Here is a 23,639-nt window from a genome sequence, read left to right as displayed (position 1 = left end):
GTATCAATCAAGGAAGACCAAGAGTTGGCATACCCTCGAGTACTTACCCGGTGCCTTGCATGTCATTTTGGAGGGAGATGAGTGGATGAGGAGTGTGTGTGATCAGTCACCGCATGCTGTAGCCTGTCAGGGGGGCATCATATTCTGGTCTTCTCAGTCTCTCTCTCTCTCTTTCTCTCCTGAAACATCCTTGCAGGCCCACTTCAAAAGATTCCAGGAGGATGGGATGGATCATTTTATTCCTAGTACGTAGATAGCTACTTTAGTTGGTTGCTATTTTGAGTCACTTGGTTGTGTGCCTTTTTTCACTTACTACTTCCTTAACTCAATAGATCAGATGTTGAATAAAGTTATAAGGTTTGTTGTTGTCTATCTACTTACTTAGTAGTGAAAGAGTCATGTATGAAATTGTCAACCATGGGATGATGATGATGATGGATCCCATGTTTGTTTGTTTGTTTGAAATTTAAACTCTTTGGATCTTGGTCTGAATCGATAGATAATAATAAAATAAAAAATAATAGTTGTCTGTCTTGTCTGATCGCCGTTGAAACCTCCTAAATGAAATTAACGGCCGCTGCAGCAATTAATTAATTAATCCACTGCTGCCTCTGATTGGATTGCACGCCTTTTTCTGTGCTTCCTTAGCTTCTCGTCTTTGCCTGCTTCTGTCGCTTCGCTTCGTTTCTTTTGCGCTTTCTGTCTTGTCTTCTCTCTCGTGTTTTCTCCTCTCCTTCTTTCTTTCTTTCTTTCTCCCCTCTACTACTGTGCTAATTTCACGGCTGTCATTGGGAAAGCCCATCCCACTTTCGCATCCGATCGCATCACGCAATTCCCATACATTCTTCTAATTTCATTTCCTCCCCCTCTCTCTATTCTATCTTCACTAATCAACTACTACCAATAATAATATCCCGCTACATACATCATGGCCGATCAACCCGAAAAGACCGCCGCCGCCGCCATTCCTGCTGCCCCCGAGGCGCAACCTCCCACCACCACCACCACCACTACTACTGAGCCTGCGGTTTCCGAGTCCCAGCCTCAGCCCGAAGTCGAACAAAAAGTCGAGCCTGCGACGACAGGAGAAGAAGCGGCTTCTCCTGCCCCCGCTGCCGCTGCCACGGAACCTCCCGTGACGGAACCCGCTCCCGCTCCCGCCCAGGAGGCCCCCGAAGATAAGAAGGAAGAAGCACCCAAGGAAGAGACCAAGGAGACCAAGACTGAGGAACCCAAGGAGGAGCAAAAGGCGGATGAGCCCAAGGCTGAGCCAAAGGCCGAAGAAGCAAAGGAGGAGGAACAAAAGCCCGCTCAGCCCGAGTATCTGGCCAAGAACCCGGCCCTCAGCCAGTTCTTTGATCGTCTGTCGGCCATTCTCTCCTCCACTGGCTACAATGAGATGTGGGGTGTCACCCTCAAGGACTCTTCGGATGTCCCCACCGTCAACATCCTCATCAAGTTCCTGCGCGCCAACGAGGGTAACGTCAAGCTGGCCGAGGAGCAGCTCACCAAGGCCCTGCAATGGCGCAAGGAGATGAACCCCCTCGCCCTGACCGAGGGCCGCTACAGTGCTGAGCGCTATGGTGGTCTGGGCTATGTCACCAAGTACCCGGAGGCCAATGGCAAGGAGGTCATTGTCACTTGGAACGTCTATGGTAATGTCAAGTCTATTGATCAGACCTTTGGCGATGTGGATGGGTAAGTGCAGCTGCTGTTGCTACTATTTCGTGAGTGATGGGGGTTATATCTAACTGTCACTAGATTCATCAAGTGGCGTGTCGCACTCATGGAACTCGCTGTCAAGGACCTGAAGCTGAGCGAGGCGACGGCCGTGATCGACTACGACGGCGAGGACCCGTACCAGATGCTGCAGGTCCACGACTACCAGAACGTCAGCTTCCTCCGCCTGAACCCCACCATCAAGGCGGCCAGCAAGAAGACCATTGAGGTGTTCTCCATGGCCTACCCCGAGCTGCTGCGGGAGAAGTTCTTCGTCAACGTGCCTGCCATCATGGGCTGGATGTTCGCCGCCATGAAGGTCTTCCTCAGCAAGAACACCACCCGCAAGTTCCACCCCATCTCCAACGGTGCCAACCTGGCCCGCGAGTTCCCTTCCCTGAAGGACAAGTTCCCCAAGACCTACGGTGGTAACGGCGCGACCCTCGAGGAGGATGCGTTCACGGTCAACCTCGAGACGGCCCAGCCTGCTCCGGAAGCCCCCAAGGAGGAGGCTAAGAAGGAGCAGACCGAGGCCCCTAAGGAAGAGGCCAAGGCAGAACCGGCTGAGGCTCCCAAGGAAGAGGTGAAGGAGGAAGCCAAGACAGAGCAGCCGGCGGCTGAGGAGCCGACCAAGGCAGAGACTGCAGTGACGGCCCAGGAGGCACCCGCCGCGGAAGCCAAATAGAAGCAAGCCAGAGGCGTAATTCACGCCTGGTCGGGATGAGGCCAGGATCAGATAAATTTACGGTAATGGATGGGACAGGTTGGATTGATACCCGGGGGAATCGGTAGAATGATTCCATGTCGTTTTGCGTACTTGATACCTCTCGATAGTGTGTGTGCTTTATGTTCTGGGATTGATGGGGTGCAGAGGCACTAGATAGTAATATTTAATGTAACAGGTCATATAGCCTCCGATTTAGAGTTACGATGTTTCTGTCGAGTTGACCGTTATTTCATGCGTTCCTGCATGCCGCAGGGCTTAAATCGTATTAAACACCGTATTCCTGCCTATTCCTGCCTATTAATGCTGATCGCCAGCCAGGCACCCCTGATGACTCAGCAGACAATGTTCCCTCATTTCCTGCACCAACAAAACACTCAGCTGCACAACTAATACTGCACGAACAACAGGCAGCAAATAACATTCGGGCAAGGGAGATTTAGTGTGCTGTTCTTCCTTTCTCCTCTTGAGTGTGGTTGTATCCTATAAACCACCCTCTCTCACTATCCCTCTCCACCAATCCCAACTTTGCCATTCTTCCAACCCTTTCTATCCCCCCATATTATAATAATAAGATTAAAGTGTACAACAACCCCATCACAATGTCGGGACCTCACATCGGCCCGTGGAGAACTCCCGCCCAAGGCCATCTCACTCCCGACGCCAACGGCGATCTCAAAACCGACTACACGCGCTGGCGTCTCCGCGACGACCGCGGCCGCCAAACCTGGCACTACCTGGAATCCGACGCAGAAAACGAGCAATGGCCTCAAACCATCGCAGATAAGTATTTCCTGGGTCTGCCCACGGGACTTCCCGAGCTCCCCAAACCCCAAACGCCCCTGCAATGCGCCGAGAACGGGCTGGAGTTCTTCTCCAAGTTGCAGCTGGAGCCGGGGAACTGGGCGTGCGAGTATGGTGGGCCCATGTTCTTGTTGCCTGTCTTGATTATCACGTATTATGTTACCAACACGCCTATTCCGCCGGAGTATGCTACCGAGATCAAGCGCTATTTGTTTGCTAGGCAGCATCCGGAGGATGGTGGCTGGGGGTTGCATATTGAAGCTCATAGTTCTGTGTTTGGTACTTGTATGAATTATGTTACGTTGAGGTTGGTGGGTGTGAGTGAGGAGGACCCGAGGATGGTGAAGGCTAGGGGGTTGTTGCATCGGTTTGGGGGTGCTATTTATGGGCCTCATTGGGCTAAGTTCTCGCTGGCTGTTTTGGGGGTTATGGATTGGGAGTGCGTCAATCCGGTGCCGCCGGAGATTTGGTGAGTTTTTCTTTCTGTCGTTTCTAGTGGGTGGGGTGATTTGTGGATGGGTTGCTGATTCTAGCAGGCTACTTCCTGACTGGGTGCCGTTTGCGCCGTGGCGCTGGTGGATTCATATTCGTCAGGTCTTCTTGCCCATGTCGTATTTGTGGTCGAAGAGGTTCTCGCACCCGTTGGACCCTCTCACCAAGCAGCTGCGGCAGGAGCTGTATACCCAGCCGTATGACTCGATTGACTTTGCGGCGCATCGCAACTCAATCCACCAGGCGGACAATTACTACCCCAAGACGTGGCTGCTGAATACCTTGAACTCTCTGCTCGTCAACATCTGGAACCCCTACCTTCGTCTTCCTGCCATTGTACGTCGCGCGGAGGAGTGGACGTGGGAGTTGGTGCGCATGGAGGATGAGAATACTGACTACGCCGGTCTGGGGCCCGTGAGCAATCCCTTCAACATGATTGTGTGCTACGAGCATGACGGTCCGGACAGCTACTCGGTCCGTCGCCACCGCGAACGGCTGCACGACTACATGTGGATGAAGGACGAGGGCATGCTGATGAACGGCACCAACGGCGTCCAGGTGTGGGATACAGCCTTTATCACGCAGAGTATCGTGGTGGCTGGCTTTGGCGATGACCCGAAATGGCGGCCCATGCTCACCAAAGCCCTGGAGTTCCTGGAAGACCATCAGCTGCGCGAGAACGTGCCGGACCAGGAGAAATGCTACCGCCAGCACCGCAAGGGCGCATGGCCATTCAGCAACAAGACGCAGGGATACACAGTTAGTGACTGCACTGCCGAGGGACTGCGCTCGACGATCCAGCTGCAGGAGATGCACAACTTCCCAAAGCTGATCTCGGAGGAGCGGTTGAAGGACAGCGTCGACTGTCTGCTCCTGATGCAGAACCCTACTGGTGGGTTCACCGAGTACGAAACCACACGGGCATCCGAGAAGGTCGAGTGGCTCAACGCAGCCGAGGTATTCGGCGGAATCATGATCGGATACGACTATCCCGAGTGCACGACCGCATCCGTCACCGCGCTCTCCCTCTTCAGCAAGTACTATCCGAATTACCGGGCCGCGGAGATCAAGACCGCCAAGGAAAAGGCCGTGCGGTACATCAAGCGGGTGCAGCGCGCCGACGGCAGCTGGTACGGCTCGTGGGGCATCTGCTTCACGTACGCGGCGATGTTTGCACTGGAGAGTCTGGCCAGCATCGGAGAGACGTACGAGACGAGCGCGGACTCCCGACGCGGATGCGAGTTCCTCATCTCGAAGCAGAAGGAGGACGGCGGCTGGGGCGAGTCATACCTCAGCAGCGAGAAGCACGTCTATGTGCAGCACGAGAAGTCGCAGGTCGTGCAGACGGCGTGGGCCAGTCTGGCGCTGATGGAGGCCGGGTATCCGCATAAGGAGCCGCTGCGGAAGGCAATGCAGCTGCTGATGTCGCGGCAGCAGGCCAACGGAGAGTGGTTGCAGGAGTCGATTGAGGGAGTGTTTAACCAGTCTTGGTGAGTAGACCTGATCGTAACTTGAGAGATAGCTTAAGTACTAACGAGTGACAGCATGATTTCGTATCCCAACTATAAGCTGTACTGGCCGATCCGGGCGTTGGGATTGTATGCGCGCAAGTTTGGCAATGAGGAGTTGGTCTGATTGCAGCAAAACTTTTCCATGAGTATATGTATTACTAGCTACTACTACTACTTTCTACTAATTGATAATATGATTCAAGTATACTAGTTATGATGTTTATAGTTGATCTGGACAGTTATAGTATATAGGAAGTATATGTGTAGCCAATCACGTGGATGGCTCCGCTCCCCGCATCTCCAAAGAAGATCATCGAACTTGTTTCGATTCCATTCACTCTCACCTGCACTTCACTTTCACTAATTCCTTATTTTCTTTGGATTATTTCCTTATAAACAACAAAACCTCACCTTTCCCATCTCACACCCAGCTCCTACATAACCACATACCACCTACCTACCTACCCACCCAACAAACACAACACAACACAACACCAACATACACCCCAAATCCAAAATGAACGCCGCCTCTCTCGGCGACACCGCGCTCCAATCCTCCGACCCCACCACCGCAACCCTGCACTACACCACCGCGCTGCTCACGCACCCCCGATCGCCCAGCTACTTCATCAAGCGCTCCACCGCCTTCTCACGCCTAAAGCCAACGCCGAACCTCCCCGCCGCGCTCCGCGATGCCGAGTCCGCTGTTCTGCTTGCTCGCGAGCGGGGCAAACGCGAGTTGATCGTTGAGGCGCAGATGCGCAGAGCTATTGTCTTGTTTCTCATGGGGAGATATGTTGCTGCTGAGGGGGTGGTGGGGGTTGTGGAGCGGATGGTAGGGTTGGATAAAGATGGGGATGGGGAAAATAAGGAGGAGAAGGTGAGGAGGGCGATGGGGGGTGCATCGGGTGGTGCTGGGAAGGGTGTCGAGGCGGAGGTGAGGATTTGGGGGGCGAAGATTAGGGCGAAGGTTCAGGGTTTGAATGGGAATGAGGATGGGGATGGGGAGAAGGTAGAGGAGGTTCCGGTGGGGGTGAAGGTGCCGGGGGAGAAGGAGTTGAGGGCGCAGTTGGAGGAGTTGAGGGGGGGTAGGAGTAAGAGTACGATTGGGGGTGTTAGTGGTGATGAGGGTCAGAAGGTTGAGGATAATACGGCTGCTGAGAAGGAGGAGGTGGAGGAGAAATCTGAGGTTAAAGAAACTCAGCAGCAGCAGCAGCAGCAGCAGCAAGTCAAGGTCCGGCATGAATGGTACCAGTCCGGAGAGACGGTTGTCGTGACGTTATATGTGAAAGGCGTGCCTAAGGATAAAGTGGCTATTGAGCTGAAAGAGGACTCGGTATGTACCTTCCAAACCCCCCCCCCCCCCCCCCCCCTCCCCCCATCACCTCGGATCTATATCATACAAACATACTAATTTTAAATTCATAGACATCTCTCCAATTCCCCCTCCCCTCCGGCGCCGAATACGACTTCACCCTCGACCCGCTCTTCGCCCCCATCGACCCCTCCACCTCGAAGGTCTCCGTCTTCTCCACCAAGATCGAAATCTCCCTGCGCAAGAAATCTCCCGGCCAGAAATGGAGCGCCTTGGAATCATCCATCGGAGTTACTCCCCAGCCTGTTACAACTACATTTACACCCACCACCACACAAGTCAAACCACAAGCGCAAGGCCCATCATACCCTACCTCCTCCCGCCACGGCGCCAAAGACTGGGATAAGCTTGCTTCAAGCCTAACCCAGAAGTCGAAGAAGGACAAACCCAAGTATAAAGACGCGACTAAGGCAGAAGGAAAAGGAGAAGGAGAAGGAGAAGATGATGAAGCATCCGACGCCGAATCCATCAACTCGGACTTCGGAGGCGGCGATGCCGTCGATGGGTTCTTCAAGAAACTCTACGCTAATGCGGACCCGGATACTCGTCGCGCTATGGTGAAGAGTTATGTGGAGAGTCAGGGGACTTCGTTGAGTACGAATTGGGATGAGGTCGGTCAGGGGCCGGTTAAGGTTAGGCCGCCTAGTGAGTAAGTAGGCTTCTTTCTTCTAATCCTTCTCTACTGGGAGGGATAGAATGGGTGAAGGAAGATGGAAGAAGGGAGGAGGAGAAGAAGGGGAAATGCGAATTGCAAGCGTGGAGTTTATATTCATGGTCTACTTACTTACTATCCATGTTGTGGGTGCATGTGGGTGGTGTTTATGGTTTGGTAGTTTGATTTCTCCTCTTCTCTTTTTGTCTTGCTAGTTGCTTAGCTACTTCGCTTAGTTCTGCTCTGCTTGTGTAATGGTAATCTGTTTGAGATTTAAGACTGTGGTATCAGTACTTAGCTGATGAACCAGATACGTAGACTACTGCGACGTATGCATCAGTAGAAGCAAGTATAGTATGAGATAATACTACTATATACACGAAGAACCCCCAACCCAGTCAAACGCCAATTAATGAGCAACAGTAGCAAGAGTAGCATAGCATAGCATAGCATAGCATAGCATAGCGTAGCAACCTGGCCATATAGCAAGCAAGCAAGCAAGCAAGCAAGCAAGCAAGCGCTTTTATGATAAATTAATCAATCAATCAATCATCCCCAACCACCAACACCAACACCAATCCATCTTTCTTTATGTCTTCCCAGAGACATAGTCAAGAAAAAGAGAAGCAAAAGAAGAGAATCTTATAAGCAAACGCAAGTATGTTTCATCTCGCCTCTGCATCCACCTCACCCCCATTTGCATCCTGATACAAGAAGAACTGGATAAAAATACACATGTCCAACAACAATGTACCAAAGCTTCCAATCAACCAAGACAGATTGACCAGAATATACCGACCATACAGCGACGCCAGTTCATCAGATCGACACCGACCATGGTGTCGGCGTTGACACACAGGTGAATACGCCAGTATAGAAAGTACGTAGGTCAGATTACCGATACAGGCGAAGAGGAAGAAGAGTAAGGATACCCCGTCTGTTGACTTGCGGCGGTAGTTGAGGAGGATCTGGGGCAGACGGGAGCCGAGGTATAGCACTGCGCAGAGATAGCCGAAGACTTGGCCTAAAGTGTCCATTTTCAGGTCGTCGGTGCTGTCTTTGTGCTTGTTGTTGTTATTGTTGTTGTTGTCTGAGGAAAGTGATGACCGCTGGCTGATGTACCAGCCTAGAATGCCGGCGGCACAGACGAGGATGATGGCCGAGCCGTTGAAGAAGGTCGCTTGGAGCATGGTCAGAGTTCGAGGGGGACGGGGTTGCTTGGCTGGTTCGACGAGTGGGGTCGCTGGGGAGAGGTGAGTTCCGTCGACGGTTGTGTGAAGGAACGAAGAGGCGGAGTGACGGCGATGGGCGAGCAAGGGTTGGTGGTGAGGAGTGATTGTTGCTGATGATGCTGGGCTGCGAGTGTCCAGAGGAGCCTGGTAAGAGGCACTGCGTCGTTTGGAGGAAAGCAACGCGGTGTGCTCTGTGGGTTTCCGAGGCACGACAGGAGACGGAATCTCCGTGTCCTCGTCGTAGGCATCTGTCGTGATGGGAGATGCAGGCCGCGGCGGCGTGGATGGCTCGTCGCGCAGGGTGAATCCCCGGTAGTAGAAGCATTGAGCTAGAAGCACCACATCGGCTAGGGTGTAGTATACCGCGAGAATGATCATGGTTGGCAGCACGCCCTGCAGGACGGCGCCCAGGATGTTGAACACATCGCCGGCTAGCCAGACGATGAGGAAAAGAAGCGACAGGCCATCAGCTGAGCCGCGACGGAAATTTTCGATGATCTGTGGAGAGAAGACAACAACCCAGCACGCAATCGAGATGGATCTATGTCGGTGGTCAATATTAACACATCCAATTCTCTCTAGTCTGGCATAAACATACCCACATATGCCACTCAGTGCCTCTAGATCTATATTGCCGGTGACTGCGGGAAACATGTCCGGGCTGTGCGAACGAGAGAGCGATTGGGCGTTTCCCCAATCAATGCTCTACTCTATAGTCTAAACAGAAAGAGGCAAGCAAAATCGGTCGACAGCAAACAAAGACGCGTTGATGGAATGAAGCAGATGGCCGGCGATGACGTTCGCAGAGTCTGCGAAGGGTGCAGATCACGTGGGACGATCCGGGGTAGCTCCTCTCAGTCTAGACCAAGAATGGACACTCAGATCGACTGCTTCCACTTTTCTTCTTCCTGGTGACACTTGGTTCCTTGTCTCGACCGCAATATCCTGCATGATCTATTCTGGTCCTCTGATCGTCTAGTGCCGTCTGGTCAAGTAATTTTTCCCCCGTGTAGACCTACCATGCACTTCATCTTCCATGGGACTGTGTACGTCATGTGATTGATTAGTCAAGCCGTGACGTCGGTCATCAACCATCGCCCATGTGAAGCAATTCTCTTGCAGCTTCAACATTTCTCAATCATGTGGCTTCAATGACTACTCCAGCAATTCGGATTCCCTTTACGGGCCCTCTACCTCCGCCGATTATTGTCCCTCCGTCCGCACGCACGGTCGCAGGTGCCATTGATGCGCTCTTGACCTTTTTGACGGCCCCTCCGTCGCCGCATCTGCGCGGCGTTGATGTAGGCAGGCATTCCCAGACGGTGCTCTTGACAGGCGCTGGCATCTCGGTAGCTTCAGGCTTATCCGACTATCGGGGTGAGAATGGCACGTACATCACAAACAAGACGTATCGACCGATCTACTACCACGAGTTTGTCGCTCGCCATGAGTTTCGCAAGCGATACTGGGCGCGAAGCTTCATTGGATGGCCTGGACTGCTCAAGGCGAAGCCAAATTCGACGCACTGGGCTATAAAAGACATTGGTACGAAAGGCTATATTAGTTCGGTGGTGACCCAAAATGTCGACTCCTTCCATTCTGTCGCACATCCCGAGCTACCCACTCTCGAACTCCACGGCTACTTGCGTTCTGCGGTCTGCATTAATTGTCGAACTGAAGTCCCACGGGACGAATTTCAGCAATCGCTCGAGAGGCTGAACCCCGCCTGGGCAGAGTTTCTCAAGAAAATGGTCGATATTGGTGCACTGAACGCGGACAATCCTGAGGAACAGAGACGGAGGGGCTTGAAAATCAACCCAGATGGCGATGTAGATTTACCAGAAGCCCCTTACTCGACCTTTCGGTATCCAGCATGTCCAACCTGCTTGGAAAAGCCACCCCGGCTGCAGGACGGGTCCCAATCCCGTGTGGAGGTAGAGCGCGATGGGGCTTGGCTTCCAAGTTCTACAGCGGGGATTTTGAAGCCGGCGGTCATTATGTTTGGAGAGAATATCGACCCAGCCGTCAAGGTGGGTGCAGAAGAGGCCATCGACGATGCGGGCAGACTCCTTGTCCTGGGCAGTAGTCTTGCCACATACTCAGCGTGGCGCCTAGTGGAACGGGCCTATAAGCGAGGGATGCCGATTGGCATCATCAATATAGGAGGTGTCCGGAATGAGTCGATCCTCTTTAGCAAGGCGGAGCAAGAAACGGAGGCTGTATGCCGGCATGTCCGTTGCAGTCTCCCATCCCAGGACATTCTAGGCCCTGTGGCAGCACAACTGCCTTCACTTACTCGTCATTAGTGTCCTTGTATAGATTGAAGAGGATGTGATGTATAGATGACGGTGAGCTGTATGACCCGTTCAGATAAGCAGCATAGTATAGTATAAACCAGCGATAAAAGTCAGATTTAGAGACGTTACTATTTCAAGATAGCAGTATTCATCAGATGGAATAGTCCAGAAACGATAATTATAGACACGCCAAATTGATTGGCAACGGCGAGTTGGGGACAGGCATGAAATAGACGCCGGGATACTAGTCGGTCTAGTGGAGACCAGCCAGGCAAGAGTGAGGAGAGGAGAAAGTGATGGCGGGCCAGTCAGCCGCCCGTCCGCTGTTCGATGCCAGCGCGGGGCTCTGCATTCGCCGGTTCAGATCAGCATGGACATGGACGGTCGCGACCGCTCAAAAAGCAAGACATTGCAACCTCCAACCTCCGAATATCTGGATCTCATCTCTAACTTGGCCTCTCCCAAAACCTTTCTCTTCCATCCTCCGCGCTCCACCTCTCGTTCGCATCCAACTCCTGCTGCGCAGAGTACCATCGTCGCGCCATCAACCACCATGGACAAGCAGCAGCCCAGCTCCTTCCAGCAGCTGGAAAAGGTGTGTTTTGATAGCCTTCCTACCATAGACTGAGAGATTACCCAGTCAGACAGAAAGTTGTGATGCTAACTGCTGATTCTAGCTCGGAGAAGGCACCTATGCCACCGTACGAACCCCTCCCTCCGCACTCCCGATGCTCTAAATCGCACGATGTACTGACACTCACACAGGTCTTCAAAGGACGCAACCGCCAAACAGGCGAGCTGGTTGCCCTGAAAGAGATTCACCTCGATTCCGAAGAGGGAACACCATCTACCGCCATCCGGGAAATCTCGTTGATGAAGGAGCTGAAGCACGAAAGCATCGTCTCGCTCTATGATGTGATCCACACGGAGAACAAACTCATGCTCGTCTTTGAGTACATGGACAAGGATCTGAAGAAGTATATGGATACCCGCGCCGACCGCGGCCAGTTGGACCAAGCCACAATCAAATCATTCATGCACCAGCTTCTCAAGGGCATTGCGTTTTGCCACGAGAACCGCGTCCTCCACCGCGATCTGAAGCCTCAAAACCTCCTGATCAATAAGAAGGGACAACTCAAACTTGGAGATTTCGGTCTCGCCCGTGCCTTTGGCATTCCCGTCAACACTTTCTCCAACGAAGTCGTGACTTTGTGGTACCGTGCCCCGGATGTACTTCTGGGCAGCCGCACATATAACACGAGCATCGACATCTGGTCTGCTGGATGTATCATGGCCGAACTCTACACCGGCCGTCCTCTGTTCCCCGGCACCACCAACGAAGACCAGCTTATCAAGATCTTCCGTCTCATGGGTACCCCTTCGGAACGCTCATGGCCCGGCATCTCCCAGCTCCCGGAGTACAAGCCAAACTTCCACGTCTATGCCACTCAGGACCTAAGTCTCATTCTCCCCCAAATCGACCCCCTAGGTCTGGATCTTTTGAGTCGGATGCTGCAGCTACGACCAGAGATGCGGATCAGTGCCCAAGACGCACTGGTACACCCCTGGTTCCGCGATCTTCCGCAATTGCAGGCCCAGTTGCAGCAACAGCAGCAGCAGCAACAGATGGCTGGGGCGTATGGCGGCATGGTTCCCCAACAGCAAGCATACTGAGATTCTTCCATTGATCCGTCTTTGTTTTCCTTCTAGTTCGTTTTCATCATGTACAGCCTTTCGTTTACCTTGGCTTTCGTTCATCTGCCCCCTTCGTGGAAGGCTTGACGAGCAACGGATTCGGTTTTAGAATGGGGAGAGCGCGGCGTTTGACTCCTAAGAGGACATTCAAATGATTCTTTCTGTTTTCTCTTTCTTTGCGGTGCATATGGCCGATGGCATTTCGTAGATAAACTTGATCATGATACTTAACGTTCGCTTATCAATTACCTTGCCTGTCTTAAAGATTTATACTTGTAGGGGCAGCAGCGAATATCTGTAATATTTGCTGCAGACATGGTTTGTTTCTGGCGAGCCTTCATTGACTAGTTCCCTATAGAGCCCTACAACATATACAGTAACCAATTCCAGCTCTTCATACATCCAGCGCAACCGCAACATAGCAAAAGACCACTATAACTCTTTTGAATCTAATTCAAGCACCAAACACATATAGAACCCCACAAATTTTACTAAATAGGTACCTTAATCCTGCGATACATATAGGGTACCCGGCCCCATCTACCCAGATCTATACCAATCACGTGATACATAGTAGTCGCGCGTCTCCCGGCGCGTCTCCCCAATCCCCCTCAATCGATCAACCAATCTCCATACTTAATCCTACAACCACAAAACAACAACAACGACCCAAAGGAGCCCGAAACGAACCTTACCTCAAGGCTTAACATCACGAAACTCTACACCCCCCGATCGAACTCCCCAAGTACCTACCTACCTCAACCCCGCCTAACCCAACCGACGAACGAACGAACGAACGATATAAACCAAACCATGTCCACCGAACCCACCACACAAAGACCAGGCGCCTCGCCCTCACCACCCCCTCCCGCGCCAGTCCCCCTAACACCCGGCCCGCGCGCGTCCAAACTCCAAGAGATCTTCGACAAGGCGCTGGCACGCACACTGCGCGCAAACTCGTACGCGAATTTCAGCGGGTGTTTTCCGACGCCGGCGAAACATGTCCCGGCTAGTTTGGAGAGTGTGTGGAGACAGTTGAATGCGAAGTTGGAGGAGAGTGCCAAGGCTGAGTTCGAGGATATTTTGGCGGAGAGGGATGCTATTAGGCAGTTGAATGAGTTGGATCGGTTGGTTGGCGAAGCGAGGGTTAGGAAGGAGAGAGGGGTTGGTGGGGATAGTGTTGCGTATGTTTCCCCCCTTTTTTTAAAAGCACTTTTGTTTGTTGCTTTTTGGTATTGTTGGATTGGGCGGGGGAGGAGTGGATGATGGATGGCTAACTGGTTTGTTGATAGGCCGCATACGTTGAGTCCGGAGGAATTGTACAAAGCGCATTTGTTGCCGCATTTGATGGAGACGCAGGCGGATTTGGATGCCAAGATTAATTCGGTACAGAATCAGAATGCGGAGTTGGCCGGGAAGGTCCAGGCGCAGAGGTCTGAGATCGAGAGTTTGTTGTCCGGGTTGGAGGCTGTGGTTGCTGATTTGGAGGGTGCTGCGGCCGCAACGACGCAGTTTACGAGTGAGCATCAGCTTCGACAAGAAGCTGCGCAGATGGATGGAGAGGTTAAGGCTAGATCCGAGATCTGATCTGGTGGCTTGCGATTTCTACAATGGCGGGGACAGGCTTCCCTTTCAACGTTTGAATGGGCCGGGGTATAGTATAACTACGACAACAGTATCTCCATATCGCCAGGACCCATCCATCCCTCTTCGACCACGTCCTCCGCGACGAGCATAAGTTCCTTCGGCGCAGCTTTGCGGAGCTGGTGGAGTTTGTCCTTTTGGCCTGCTAGTGCAGCAGCGATGGCCTCCTTGCAGGTTCCATCTCGTTCCTCGTCCGCAGCACTGTCCCTCTTTGCCAAGGCTGCTGCACCGCGGTAATAAGTCTGGGCGTTGCGCAGCAGTGTAGCTGCGTTATCTCGGGCCATGTTATAATCCCATGGAGCCAAGCCAAGCCTCCACCTACCCATCTCCACGTCTCCCCTAGCCAGATGAATCTTTGGCAAGTTTTCAGCAGTGGGGAGTTTGGACGCTTTGCTCAGTGCGTCCAAGGCAGCGGACAGTGATTGCCATCGAAGTGACAGCGCTTTCCCAAAGGCCTCCGGCTCATACGGAGGGAGATCTGTGAGCGCCGTGTTGAAAGAAGTGAGCGCATCGGCTTTGCTGCACAAGCCATCCGGATCGTTTGATAGATCCAGCTCAGGACCGAAAGCTCGCGAGACTTCTTCAGAGTATGTTCCAACTTCAGTCCGTCCGCTTCTGTACAGGACTTCATTCAGGGCGCAGGCGAACTTGGCACGAGCCAGAGTGGCCTCGTAGTGCCTGTTTGACCCCTCGACATATGCCGAGATTCGTTTCTGCAGCTGCTCGGATGAATACTCTTCGACCCAAGTGACTCCTACTTCAGGGTTAAACGTGAGTAGGTTACAGAGGTTTGTGATGGCATCTAGCTGTGCCACAGCAGTATCGACGAGTGTGTCCTTGGTCACGGGCTCAACAATAGCAGCCCATTGTTCTTGCTGGTCTGAAGACTTTGAATCGTCCGCAGGTGGCAGTTCTGGCGGTGTATCTTCCATCTGTGTTTCAGCAGGGTCTGTCTCGCCGGACGTCATCTGGTTGATCTGCTCCTGCATTTCGGTGTACTTGAGTTCCTGTACAGTCAGGCAGCGTTGGAAGAGTTCTATGGCTTCTTGCAAAAGCTTCACTGCCTGGGAGAGCCGGTCATCCGATGGACGTTTGGCTTCGGTCAAGGCCTCGGCAATGCTGGTGAGTACTTGGGCTGTGTTGAAGAGCGCATCTGCATTGTCTTGCTCCAGGTCAAGCGCAGCTCTGTGAGAATCAAGCGCTACTCGCAGTACGTCCAATAGCGGTGCAGACAGTTGAGCAGCAAGTCTGGGGTGTTGTGTGATTTCATATTGAACTCTCGCTCTATAGACGTCAGTACCTAAGGTAACTTACTGATGGACGCGGCCAGAATGAGTAGTAGAGCAAGAATGAAATCGGATGGCGTATGACGTACTTGTTATATGCCAAATCAAAAGCAGTGGGATGTTTGCTCAAGCCTTCGTCATAGGTATTGATGGCGCGCATGAAGAAGCGCAGGGATTTGGCTGCATCTCCGGCGCGCCATTTCTCTCCGGCCTCTTCCTGTTCGACACCGACTGGAACCTCTTGGTTAGCTAGACGGCAATATATGACAGGCGATTGACCAAATGAACATAATTTAGTTCTGATGCTGGGTGACTCACGGGCTAGGTATTCATCTGCGGTTTCTGGGGCCTAGGCAGTAGAGTTAGAGGGAGAGTAGCTACTCGCGGTCGAAGGGTCAATTGAGCATACCCGCTGTGTCGCCTTTTTCTTATTAGGCTTGGTGTCTTTGAGGAAAGACTTTGGCTTGGGCATTGTTAACGTTCAGATGCGGCCAGAGTTTTCCTATGAATAAACTCCTCGGCGCAATAATTATAAAGCACGGTGGATGTTGGGTCACAATAAGTGTATCAAATGGGAAGCTGCAAAATCAACAAAGTATATGATGACGTCCTGCGATGTTTTTTTCGAAAATAAGAAAGACGAGGGGTAGCTCCATAATGCCGGCGTTCCGGAGATACCGCCTTAGCGCCCGCTTTGAGATTACTAGTAGGAAGTAATCCCCATATAATAAGAAATATAGTACTTTTGACAGATTGAAGATAAATTAAGTGGCCAAAAAATTCATATAGATAAGATGAGATTCTATCTAGCTATCAGAACTATAAAACAACGGGCTTATCAACTGATACTATGAGCGGTCAGCACCTAGTCTAGTCCACTAAGGTAGTATGCTGAGTGGACTGCCCTACACGGAAATTCACTGTCGGAGAAGCACTCCCGCTCCAATGCAAGTCAGCCAGAGTGATAGTGTGCAAGCAAATCCCGTACGTCTGGCCAAACAAAAAATGATATTCGCCCTTTTCCCTTCAACAACCGGCAGCGATGTCGTGCATATTGAAGATCCTTCAGACGGGAAGGAGCAATCAATCAATCATGCATGTCTTGCATCGTTTGCAGTCTTACCAGCCAGTCTTCTTACTGCTCAAGACAAGACAAGAAACAAGGAATTTCATAATACATCACATGTTATTGTATGCCAACCACTATTGAGTAAGTCGGCACGGAAGAACCGGGAGTAGGCGGAGGGAGTAAAGAAGGTTTGCTGGGGTTCAAGGACCAAGGAAATGGGGGCCGCTTGGTGGATGAAGAATGATGGATGCGTTGCTGCTGCTGCCATCATCGGATCCGCGTGGCTGCCCACTTGCCCGCACGTGGCGGGCCTGGCCGGGAAGGGCCTGAACACTCTTACAGTTCCAGTAAAGTAAGTAGTTACTTACCTACTTAGTTTTCATAACTAATTGGAGTCAATAATCCTCCTAGTGGTGGAATTCCCGCTGATTTAACTACGAACTAGTGGTGTATAGATATAGCTAGGGTACCATCTGTGGCATTGTAAGAGAGACTTGGTTCTTTCAGTCTGAAAAATGAATCAAGAACGTGTGCAGCAAGCCATCTCTAATTTAGTTTGCAGGCCTAAACTGGTACATGATGACTACTTAATCACTACCTCTTTACGTACCTGGGAATAGGGGTAGCTAATATGGTATGATGCATCTACTCCGTTTGGTCTGCTACTTTCAGCCAGCCGATCGTCAAATCCCTCAAGTATACTCCGAGTAATTTCAAGAGCATGACGATCAATCCGTCGGGCGCGCAAGCATCCCTGTTTGGTGATGGCGCTCGTGTCTGCCGCCGACAGTCCCAACAGAGTCCGGTGTCTCAGGCTGCCTGCGATGGTTTAGCCGGCCTCCAAATGGGTCGCATACCCATCTTTTTGTCCCTGCCGACCACTGCACTAGACACTAAATTTACTGGAGAAGCATGAGAAAAACGGGCTTGTAACCATACTAGTATGTACCTCACCACTATCAACTCTATCTATCTCTCGTGTCAGTTAACCAACAAAGTTCCCTTCACCACGAAGACAAAATACAGATCTGGGCAAAGGAGGGGATCGTAGAGAGAATCAGGACAGGAAAACCTTAAAAAGCCGTCCAAACGACAACCCCCTCTCCAATCCTTTCCGACCGTCGACGAGGAAGAAGATTTTATCAGTATTGCGTTTTGGCGCCTGCCGGTGACCCACCCCATCCGCCTCCTTCGCCCCCGGCCTCTCCTGAGTTGAATGCATGGCACGGCTGCGCGCAGTCCTACACTCTCATCAACAACCTCGTTCTTGCTCTTACTCTTACCCTTACTCTTTTCTCTTCTTTTGATTTTGCCCCCGTCAGATATCTCTTCTGATCTATACTGATCGCGTACAGACCCTGGAAGTAATTGACTGCCCCAAGGTGAGAACCCCTCTTCTCTCCAGCCCTGCTGATCCCGGCTCAATCAAGTGTCTTGAACCACTCGTTGGGATCATTCTCTCAGAAAAAAAAAACTTCCCGATTAGTTATTGATACCTTGCCTTCCCTTTATTCCCTCCTTTATTTTCTCGACTGTGGACTTTCCGTCTGCTTGTCTGGATTTCGTGTTTCTTCGGTCCTGCTGCAGTCGTTCCTTTGATATCCGCACCTCTTTAAGTTCTCGCTTCGCTGACCGGGGTACAATTCCATCTTACAGGTTACGTACGGTCTACCTGTAAGCCTCGCAGCCTTTTGTTGTTCCACTCTTCTGCACAGGCTTGGAGCTGCACGCAATATACGACCCACCGCATCCTACCACCATAGTGGACATGGCTAGACATACATCGCTAGAATCTGAGAGACCCATCATGGCCCAGTCGGTAAGTCTACATGGACTCCATGCGATATCCACGTACTTTTCGCCGTCGCATTTCCGTCTGATTCGATCATAGGCACGCACCTCCAAGCGGTTCTCGACTGTCAGCGAAGCCCCTACGGTCGCCTCGTCGGAAACCACCTTTGCAGGTCTGCCGGCCGGAGACCCCAGACTGGCCGATTTCCACAATCTCCGTGATGGGCTGGAGCGCCTGGAAAACAAGCCCCTTCTGAAGCAACGTTTCGTTCCCACTCCGGAGAAGACCGATAACTTGAGCAAGTTGGCATTGGGTGCCAAGGTGGAGCGCGCCCTTGGACGTAGAATGACCAGCCAGGACGCTGTCATGCGAGAACCCGTGCTGAACGAAAAAGCGGTGGTGGAAGCCCCATGAGTTGTTGCAGACGTGTCGTGTGGTGTTGACCGAAAGTTGCATTTTGATACCTTACTCCTGGACCTTTTGCTCCCTGTCCCCATGGCCACCTGGGCCACGGCTGTTCTAATGTTGCATGTTTTCCCGGCTTGCCAGATTTCCCCTGCGGCGGGTTCTATGACCGAGTTCGATACCCGTCTTGATGAGAAGCTTATCTTTACCTGTCTATCATACCCCCCTTCTGAGCCAGCTATCTACTTTTGATTTGATGCGATTTCGCTGCGAGTACCAACCCTAATCTACTGTCTGATAGCCATCTACTTATCTGATTACTGGGATTAATTCTGTGATGTTTATGAGGGGTGTGGTATTGTGTCGGTTCCGTTTGCTATATAACAAAGGAGCACGCCGATGATTGGGTATACGAATCCGAGATCTGCCAGTGGGCTATGTTGTACACAGCTCTCTAGACTGTGTATTGTCTACATTTTGAAATAGGAAACAAGCAAGAATTTGAACCCCGATACATTCTACGAGACATGGCGAAGAAAGAGTGCTTCGTATTACAGGCTGTGCATCGTAAATGGTAGTAGAACAGCTATCGGTTGAGGGTCCAACATCATCGCCAATGAACGGGTCTGTTCGGGGGCGATTGAATCCACCGCATGCTGATATCATGGATGGCAAATGGATTGGCCTACCGCATTGTTTCACTGCGTCATCAACACAGATGCGACAGCGATTTCGTTTACAGGTTATGTACTACTACTACTGAGTGCTAGCCCCATGATTCTATGTAGACTTAGGTCCTATCATCTGTATATCTGACCGATTGAAGTAATTGGTCTTATTCCGCCCCAATATTGCCACCACCGCTGCCACATTTTGTCACTGATCGCGGTCGTCCAGTCGATCGACGAGATGCGCCCGTGAATCATATCAGCCAGAAGTAGCAGGCGGTGAGCTCGCGGCCAAGCGCGATATGTCCCATTGAAGACTAGCGCCGGACACTTCTGGGTTCGGCTGGATTTTGCACCAGCAAAAACGAACGGCTTGACTGGCCCTTCACCTCAAAGTCGGCTCTCTCTCTGTCTCTCTGTCTCTGCGCTGCTGCTCTCAGCAACCTCTCGTGTCTCTCCGTCCACCCTGTTACTACTAGCTGTTACTTACCACACTCCCCCAAACTTAACTTCCCTCACCATTCTTCAACCACACACACACACACTACTTACCACCCCCCCTCACCCTCCACATATACACCAAACACCACATCTTCCTCTTCGTATTTCCTTGCAATTATTATCCTCAGCCTGTTTTTCATCTGCTCCCACCTCTTTGTCTCTTGAAACAAGCTCCGTCTCTCTTCGTCCCCGTGCTTTTTCCCTCCCGAATCTGTTGCCTCGGGCTTTTCCCTCGCACACTCAATTCCGGAATCGCACAAGGTTCTTTCTGTTATTCAACCTCGACGACTCCGACGCGCCACCTTCTTACCTTTCATTGATCTTTTCTTTTCTTTTTGATTCACTTCATTGCGCCTTCGGGGAGCAATTTGTTCGCACATTTCACGTTGTAAGTCCTTCTTTTTCACCTGCAATCGTGGCCCGGATCTCTCTGCCATGGCCATATACGTCCAAGCTTCAAAAGCACTGACAATACCAGTATCGGGGAATATTTCTTACTAGAATTTTTTCCCTTACCTCGTCGCATCAAGCCTCGCATCCTATCCAGCATATCCTTTTGCTTGGCCTTTCTCTCTTAGACTTTTCTCTTTCTTTTTCTCGAGCCTCCAAGTTTCATTCATTTCACAATGGCCGACACGACCCAGGCTCCTATGAACGGCGGCTACCCTGCGCAACACGCTTACCCCGACACCTTCACCCACGCCCCCGCAAACGTCAACAGCGCGGCCAGCTTCCAGCCTGCGCCCTCCTCTACTCCCTCGAACGCCCCCGCAAATGACCAGAAGAATGGTATCTCGAAGGATGAGGTTGGCTGGTACTTCGTGGAGCAGTACTATACCAACATGAGCCGCAGTCCGGAGAAGCTTCACCTCTTCTACTCTCGGCGTTCTCAGCTTGTTTTCGGTACCGAAGCTGAAACCGTCCAGGTTGCTGTGGGCCAGAAGGTGCGTGTTGATATCTCAACTCCATGGGATCTAGTTCTGTCTAATAGGTCTAATATGCTGACATCCTCGTTATATTATAGGCTATCAATGACAAGATCAAGCAGCTTGACTTCCAAGACTGCAAGGTCCGTGTCTTGAACGTCGACTCTCAGGCCTCATTCGATAACATCCTGATCTCTGTGATTGGCGAGATCTCGAACCGGTCCGAGCCTTCCCGCAAGTTTGTGCAGACTTTCGTGCTGGCCGAACAGCCCAACGGTTACTATGTCCTCAACGACATCTTCCGGTACCTTGTCGATGAGGAGGAGATTGAGCAAGAAGAAGCTGCTCCTGCTGCCCCTGCTGCCCCGGTTGAGGAGCCGGCTGCTGAAGAGCCTGCACAGCCTGCAGCGGAGACTGTCCCGGAGCCCGAGAAGGCCCAGGTAGACAGTGAGCCTGCCGCGGCTAAGGTTGACGAGAAGCTCGAGGAGGCCGAGCAGACTGCTGAGGCCAAGCCTGCCCAGGAGGAAGCTCCCCAGACCAATGGAACCGCGGCTGAGGAAACCCCTGTCGAAGCTGCTCCGGAAGCTGCTGCCCCGGTTGAGACTGAGGCCCCCAAGGCTGAGAAGCCCGCTACTCCCGAGCCCACCCCTGTGCCCGAGCAGAAGGAAGCTCCTGCTCCGGTCAAGGAGAGTGCTCCCGCCAGGGCGGTCCCTAAGACCTGGGCCAACATCGCCTCCAAGTCTGGTGCCTCGGCCCCTGTTGTTCCCGCTGTTCCCGCTGCTCCGGTGAAGCCTGCTCCCGCTGCCAGCGCTGCTCAGTCCACGGCTCCCGCCCCCGCCCCCGCCGCTGCTCCTGCTCCCGCGGCCGCTGCCGCTCCCGAAACCGCGTCCAGCCAACCTTCATCGACTGATGGTTCTGGCTGGCAGACTGCGGGCCATGATCACAAGAAGACCCAGTCCCGTGCGGGTGAGGAGAATGTTCTCGCTTACATCAAGAACGTCACCGAGAAGGTTGATGCGAGCTTGCTCAAGCAGACCCTGTCTCGCTTTGGCAAGCTGAAGCACTTCGATGTGAGCCGTGCTAAGGTATGTCACCTCTTAACCCACCCGTAATCCAGAACAGAGAAGGAAAAGCTAACCTTGCGTCCAGAACTGCGCCTTTGTCGAATTCAGTGATGCCGCGGGCTATGCTGCCGCTGTCGCTGCCAACCCCCACCAGATTGGATCCGAGCAGATCTACGTGGAGGAGCGTCGCCCTCGTACCAATGCCTTCGGTAACGGTAGCTACGGTGCGGGCCGCGGTGGCGCCGGTCGTGGTCGTGGTGACCGTGCGGGCAGCCAGGGCCGGGGAGGCTTCCAGCGCGAGGGTCGCGGAGGCTTTGCCCCCCGTGGCCGTGGCGGCAACGTCAACGCCAAGGGTCGCAACCAGGCCCAGGCTGCTTAAGCACCTTTACATACAAAAAGTACCTCTTGACGTCTAACGAAGAACGACGAGCGAACGTAAGCGGTGGTCATTTCAGTGAACCTTGACCGCTTCGTTCTAATCCCATTCTTTCCTTTTTCTTCCCCCCCCCCCCCCTCCCTTTACAAAGCCTTATATGATTCCTAGCCCTTCCTCCTGGCTTGAGACGGTATACGGGTTTAGATGCTCACGGCGATCCAGGACATGTATTACTCTCCCCCTTTACTTGATAATGACATGTGTTATGTGGCCCTCTTGTCACAGTGCATATTAGCGGTTGGAAAAGTTTTCTTATCATCTTCTCACTGGGCTTTGCTTGGTCGTCATCATGACTTTGGTTTCCTCTTCCTGTGTTGCCATGACCTCTTTATTTTTCTCTAGCTCTTTGATGGCTCCTTATCTTCTTAGCATAGCGAGCTGAATGCCCATATTTCTTTCATCTCTGATGTCTGGTGGCTTTTGACCTCCCATTATCATTATTTTTCTTTTCTTTTCTCTCCTACCATGTTGACGACCGTCGCAGTCCATCTCTGGCTTCTTAGTCCTGGCTCCTGCTTAGTTACACTTCTTTCCCTGGCTTCTGGTTCATTGTTTTTTTATTTGCGGCCTCGTCATGTTTTGAGGAGTGTAAATGGATGGCTTCTTGCTGGAATATTTCTTCATTACTACGTCTCTCAGTTGTGTGCCGTACTTTCTTCGGGGGCTAGCACTCCGGGGAGGTTCAAAGGCTACAGGGCGGTGGGTAGTAGCGAGCGGTGTTGGCTCAGGATGATGTTGTTGCAAATTGTGCAACCACAATGGAGCAAAACGGATACAAGAAAAAAAGATTGAAGACATCTACAGAAAACAATCAAACACAGAAATCTCGCTAATGACTTGGACGCCTTGTATGTTGTAGAATGACCGTAATCAAGGTGCGATAAAGGGTGCTCAAGGTCCCCAGCTGGCGCAAGTAGTGTAGACACAGCAAGCAAGGTTGGAGGGGGTCCAGTGGGGGAATGAGTCAATGACTCAGGTAGTGAATAGTTAGTTCTTCAGGTCAACTACTGTGTGGGTACAGAGTACTTCCAGAGGGCATGCCTGAACTGAAATGACACATACAGTGAAGTACTGTATGTAGTAATTGATGGTAGCCGTGGTAACATTGGTTACTATGAAAGCACACAAAGCGGTCAGAGTGATAGCAGCTCGGGATTGGCTGGGAATGGGGGAATGGAGGGGAAGGGAAGAGGGAGGGAGATGGAAAGAGCGGAACGTTCTAGATAGTGGGCCTCAGGCAGCCAGATCGCCCCCCGGAAGTTATCGCCAGCAAAAGAAGCAGGAAGACATCTGGGGAAGTCCCCCCCCAAGCATATCGGATCGGGGAATTCCATGGGCTTCTTACTA

The 23,639-nt window shown here is 52.0% G+C and overlaps 11 protein-coding genes across 11 annotated transcripts; 9 read left to right on the top strand and 2 right to left on the bottom strand.

Annotated features, from left to right (window-relative positions):
* The first annotated feature begins 541 nt into the window (after nucleotides 1-541).
* Nucleotides 542-2,657, top strand: sfh5 (CRAL/TRIO domain protein). Its single transcript, XM_025531067.1, has 2 exons — nucleotides 542-1,698; nucleotides 1,762-2,657. Exons 1-2 carry the CDS (start codon nucleotides 929-931, stop codon nucleotides 2,402-2,404), a joined length of 1,413 nt encoding a protein of 470 aa, XP_025388762.1. The 5' UTR covers nucleotides 542-928; the 3' UTR covers nucleotides 2,405-2,657.
* A 185-nt stretch (nucleotides 2,658-2,842) lies between these two features.
* Nucleotides 2,843-5,453, top strand: BO83DRAFT_377710 (terpene cyclase/mutase family protein). Its single transcript, XM_025531066.1, has 3 exons — nucleotides 2,843-3,716; nucleotides 3,784-5,229; nucleotides 5,284-5,453. The coding sequence occupies exons 1-3, from the start codon at nucleotides 3,046-3,048 to the stop codon at nucleotides 5,372-5,374; spliced, it is 2,208 nt and encodes a 735-aa protein (XP_025388761.1). The 5' UTR covers nucleotides 2,843-3,045; the 3' UTR covers nucleotides 5,375-5,453.
* Nucleotides 5,454-5,594: 141 nt separating this feature from the next.
* BO83DRAFT_359141 (co-chaperone SGT1) lies at nucleotides 5,595-7,552 on the top strand. Its single transcript, XM_025529346.1, has 2 exons — nucleotides 5,595-6,586; nucleotides 6,679-7,552. The coding sequence occupies exons 1-2, from the start codon at nucleotides 5,768-5,770 to the stop codon at nucleotides 7,276-7,278; spliced, it is 1,419 nt and encodes a 472-aa protein (XP_025388760.1). The 5' UTR covers nucleotides 5,595-5,767; the 3' UTR covers nucleotides 7,279-7,552.
* A 104-nt stretch (nucleotides 7,553-7,656) lies between these two features.
* BO83DRAFT_377709 (PQ loop repeat protein) lies at nucleotides 7,657-9,266 on the bottom strand. The gene is made up of 2 exons (XM_025531065.1): nucleotides 9,108-9,266; nucleotides 7,657-9,050 (listed from the first exon to the last, which is right to left on the bottom strand). The coding sequence occupies exons 1-2, from the start codon at nucleotides 9,161-9,163 to the stop codon at nucleotides 7,943-7,945; spliced, it is 1,164 nt and encodes a 387-aa protein (XP_025388759.1). The 5' UTR covers nucleotides 9,164-9,266; the 3' UTR covers nucleotides 7,657-7,942.
* A 195-nt stretch (nucleotides 9,267-9,461) lies between these two features.
* On the top strand, nucleotides 9,462-10,931 carry BO83DRAFT_336182 (putative SIR2 family histone deacetylase). The gene has a single exon (XM_025528436.1). It carries the CDS (start codon nucleotides 9,661-9,663, stop codon nucleotides 10,813-10,815), a length of 1,155 nt encoding a protein of 384 aa, XP_025388758.1. The 5' UTR covers nucleotides 9,462-9,660; the 3' UTR covers nucleotides 10,816-10,931.
* A 200-nt stretch (nucleotides 10,932-11,131) lies between these two features.
* BO83DRAFT_377708 (cyclin-dependent serine/threonine-protein kinase phoA) lies at nucleotides 11,132-12,739 on the top strand. Its single transcript, XM_025531064.1, has 3 exons — nucleotides 11,132-11,401; nucleotides 11,484-11,507; nucleotides 11,572-12,739. The coding sequence occupies exons 1-3, from the start codon at nucleotides 11,177-11,179 to the stop codon at nucleotides 12,478-12,480; spliced, it is 1,158 nt and encodes a 385-aa protein (XP_025388757.1). The 5' UTR covers nucleotides 11,132-11,176; the 3' UTR covers nucleotides 12,481-12,739.
* Nucleotides 12,740-13,127: 388 nt separating this feature from the next.
* BO83DRAFT_12849 (PMF1/NNF1 family protein) lies at nucleotides 13,128-14,127 on the top strand. The gene is made up of 2 exons (XM_025526084.1): nucleotides 13,128-13,685; nucleotides 13,794-14,127. The coding sequence occupies exons 1-2, from the start codon at nucleotides 13,315-13,317 to the stop codon at nucleotides 14,086-14,088; spliced, it is 666 nt and encodes a 221-aa protein (XP_025388756.1). The 5' UTR covers nucleotides 13,128-13,314; the 3' UTR covers nucleotides 14,089-14,127.
* Nucleotides 14,060-16,027, bottom strand: BO83DRAFT_336176 (uncharacterized protein). Its single transcript, XM_025528435.1, has 4 exons — nucleotides 15,841-16,027; nucleotides 15,750-15,780; nucleotides 15,521-15,662; nucleotides 14,060-15,429 (listed from the first exon to the last, which is right to left on the bottom strand). Exons 1-4 carry the CDS (start codon nucleotides 15,901-15,903, stop codon nucleotides 14,166-14,168), a joined length of 1,500 nt encoding a protein of 499 aa, XP_025388755.1. The 5' UTR covers nucleotides 15,904-16,027; the 3' UTR covers nucleotides 14,060-14,165.
* A 688-nt stretch (nucleotides 16,028-16,715) lies between these two features.
* Nucleotides 16,716-17,416, top strand: BO83DRAFT_387992 (uncharacterized protein; the record flags this gene model as incomplete). The annotated part of the gene is made up of 2 exons (XM_025532743.1): nucleotides 16,716-16,852; nucleotides 17,173-17,416. The coding sequence occupies 2 exons, from the start codon at nucleotides 16,716-16,718 to the stop codon at nucleotides 17,414-17,416; spliced, it is 381 nt and encodes a 126-aa protein (XP_025388754.1).
* Nucleotides 17,417-17,925: 509 nt separating this feature from the next.
* Nucleotides 17,926-18,961, top strand: BO83DRAFT_12804 (uncharacterized protein). Its single transcript, XM_025526078.1, has 2 exons — nucleotides 17,926-18,319; nucleotides 18,392-18,961. Exons 1-2 carry the CDS (start codon nucleotides 18,269-18,271, stop codon nucleotides 18,704-18,706), a joined length of 366 nt encoding a protein of 121 aa, XP_025388753.1. The 5' UTR covers nucleotides 17,926-18,268; the 3' UTR covers nucleotides 18,707-18,961.
* A 1,256-nt stretch (nucleotides 18,962-20,217) lies between these two features.
* BO83DRAFT_12768 (NTF2 and RRM domain protein) lies at nucleotides 20,218-22,496 on the top strand. Its single transcript, XM_025526074.1, has 4 exons — nucleotides 20,218-20,254; nucleotides 20,345-20,810; nucleotides 20,891-21,877; nucleotides 21,942-22,496. Exons 2-4 carry the CDS (start codon nucleotides 20,493-20,495, stop codon nucleotides 22,233-22,235), a joined length of 1,599 nt encoding a protein of 532 aa, XP_025388752.1. The 5' UTR covers nucleotides 20,218-20,254; nucleotides 20,345-20,492; the 3' UTR covers nucleotides 22,236-22,496.
* Nucleotides 22,497-23,639: the final 1,143 nt, after the last annotated feature.

The sequence above is a fragment of the Aspergillus eucalypticola genome (genome assembly GCF_003184535.1).
Source record: "Aspergillus eucalypticola CBS 122712 chromosome Unknown BO83scaffold_10, whole genome shotgun sequence".
Classification (NCBI taxonomy): Eukaryota; Fungi; Ascomycota; class Eurotiomycetes; order Eurotiales; family Aspergillaceae; genus Aspergillus; species Aspergillus eucalypticola.
Note: the sequence above shows the minus strand (reverse complement) of the source record. Positions and strands in the feature narration are given on the sequence as shown.

Excerpts from the sequence above, each read along its gene's own strand:
- BO83DRAFT_336176 (XM_025528435.1), bottom strand. The coding sequence starts at position 15,903 with ATGCCCAAGCCAAAGTCTTTCCTCAAAGACACCAAGCCTAATAAGAAA. Across the intron at positions 15,663-15,749 it reads CGCAGATGAATACCTAGCCC|TCGGTGTCGAACAGGAAGAG; the intron begins GTGAGTCACCCA and ends AAGAGGTTCCAG. Across the intron at positions 15,430-15,520 it reads TTTGATTTGGCATATAACAA|AGCGAGAGTTCAATATGAAA; the intron begins GTACGTCATACG and ends TGACGTCTATAG.
- BO83DRAFT_377708 (XM_025531064.1), top strand. The coding sequence starts at position 11,177 with ATGGACATGGACGGTCGCGACCGCTCAAAAAGCAAGACATTGCAACCT. Across the intron at positions 11,402-11,483 it reads CCTTCCAGCAGCTGGAAAAG|CTCGGAGAAGGCACCTATGC; the intron begins GTGTGTTTTGAT and ends TGCTGATTCTAG. Across the intron at positions 11,508-11,571 it reads GAGAAGGCACCTATGCCACC|GTCTTCAAAGGACGCAACCG; the intron begins GTACGAACCCCT and ends ACACTCACACAG.
- BO83DRAFT_12768 (XM_025526074.1), top strand. The coding sequence starts at position 20,493 with ATGGCCGACACGACCCAGGCTCCTATGAACGGCGGCTACCCTGCGCAA. Across the intron at positions 20,811-20,890 it reads AGGTTGCTGTGGGCCAGAAG|GCTATCAATGACAAGATCAA; the intron begins GTGCGTGTTGAT and ends GTTATATTATAG. Across the intron at positions 21,878-21,941 it reads TCGATGTGAGCCGTGCTAAG|AACTGCGCCTTTGTCGAATT; the intron begins GTATGTCACCTC and ends CCTTGCGTCCAG.
- sfh5 (XM_025531067.1), top strand. The coding sequence starts at position 929 with ATGGCCGATCAACCCGAAAAGACCGCCGCCGCCGCCATTCCTGCTGCC. Across the intron at positions 1,699-1,761 it reads ACCTTTGGCGATGTGGATGG|ATTCATCAAGTGGCGTGTCG; the intron begins GTAAGTGCAGCT and ends AACTGTCACTAG.
- BO83DRAFT_12849 (XM_025526084.1), top strand. The coding sequence starts at position 13,315 with ATGTCCACCGAACCCACCACACAAAGACCAGGCGCCTCGCCCTCACCA. Across the intron at positions 13,686-13,793 it reads GTTGGTGGGGATAGTGTTGC|GCCGCATACGTTGAGTCCGG; the intron begins GTATGTTTCCCC and ends GTTTGTTGATAG.
- BO83DRAFT_377710 (XM_025531066.1), top strand. The coding sequence starts at position 3,046 with ATGTCGGGACCTCACATCGGCCCGTGGAGAACTCCCGCCCAAGGCCAT. Across the intron at positions 3,717-3,783 it reads CCGGTGCCGCCGGAGATTTG|GCTACTTCCTGACTGGGTGC; the intron begins GTGAGTTTTTCT and ends TGATTCTAGCAG. Across the intron at positions 5,230-5,283 it reads GGAGTGTTTAACCAGTCTTG|CATGATTTCGTATCCCAACT; the intron begins GTGAGTAGACCT and ends AACGAGTGACAG.
- BO83DRAFT_12804 (XM_025526078.1), top strand. The coding sequence starts at position 18,269 with ATGGCTAGACATACATCGCTAGAATCTGAGAGACCCATCATGGCCCAG. Across the intron at positions 18,320-18,391 it reads GACCCATCATGGCCCAGTCG|GCACGCACCTCCAAGCGGTT; the intron begins GTAAGTCTACAT and ends ATTCGATCATAG.
- BO83DRAFT_377709 (XM_025531065.1), bottom strand. The coding sequence starts at position 9,163 with ATGTTTCCCGCAGTCACCGGCAATATAGATCTAGAGGCACTGAGTGGC. Across the intron at positions 9,051-9,107 it reads GCACTGAGTGGCATATGTGG|ATCCATCTCGATTGCGTGCT; the intron begins GTATGTTTATGC and ends CCACCGACATAG.
- BO83DRAFT_336182 (XM_025528436.1), top strand. The coding sequence starts at position 9,661 with ATGACTACTCCAGCAATTCGGATTCCCTTTACGGGCCCTCTACCTCCG.
- BO83DRAFT_359141 (XM_025529346.1), top strand. The coding sequence starts at position 5,768 with ATGAACGCCGCCTCTCTCGGCGACACCGCGCTCCAATCCTCCGACCCC. Across the intron at positions 6,587-6,678 it reads TTGAGCTGAAAGAGGACTCG|ACATCTCTCCAATTCCCCCT; the intron begins GTATGTACCTTC and ends TTAAATTCATAG.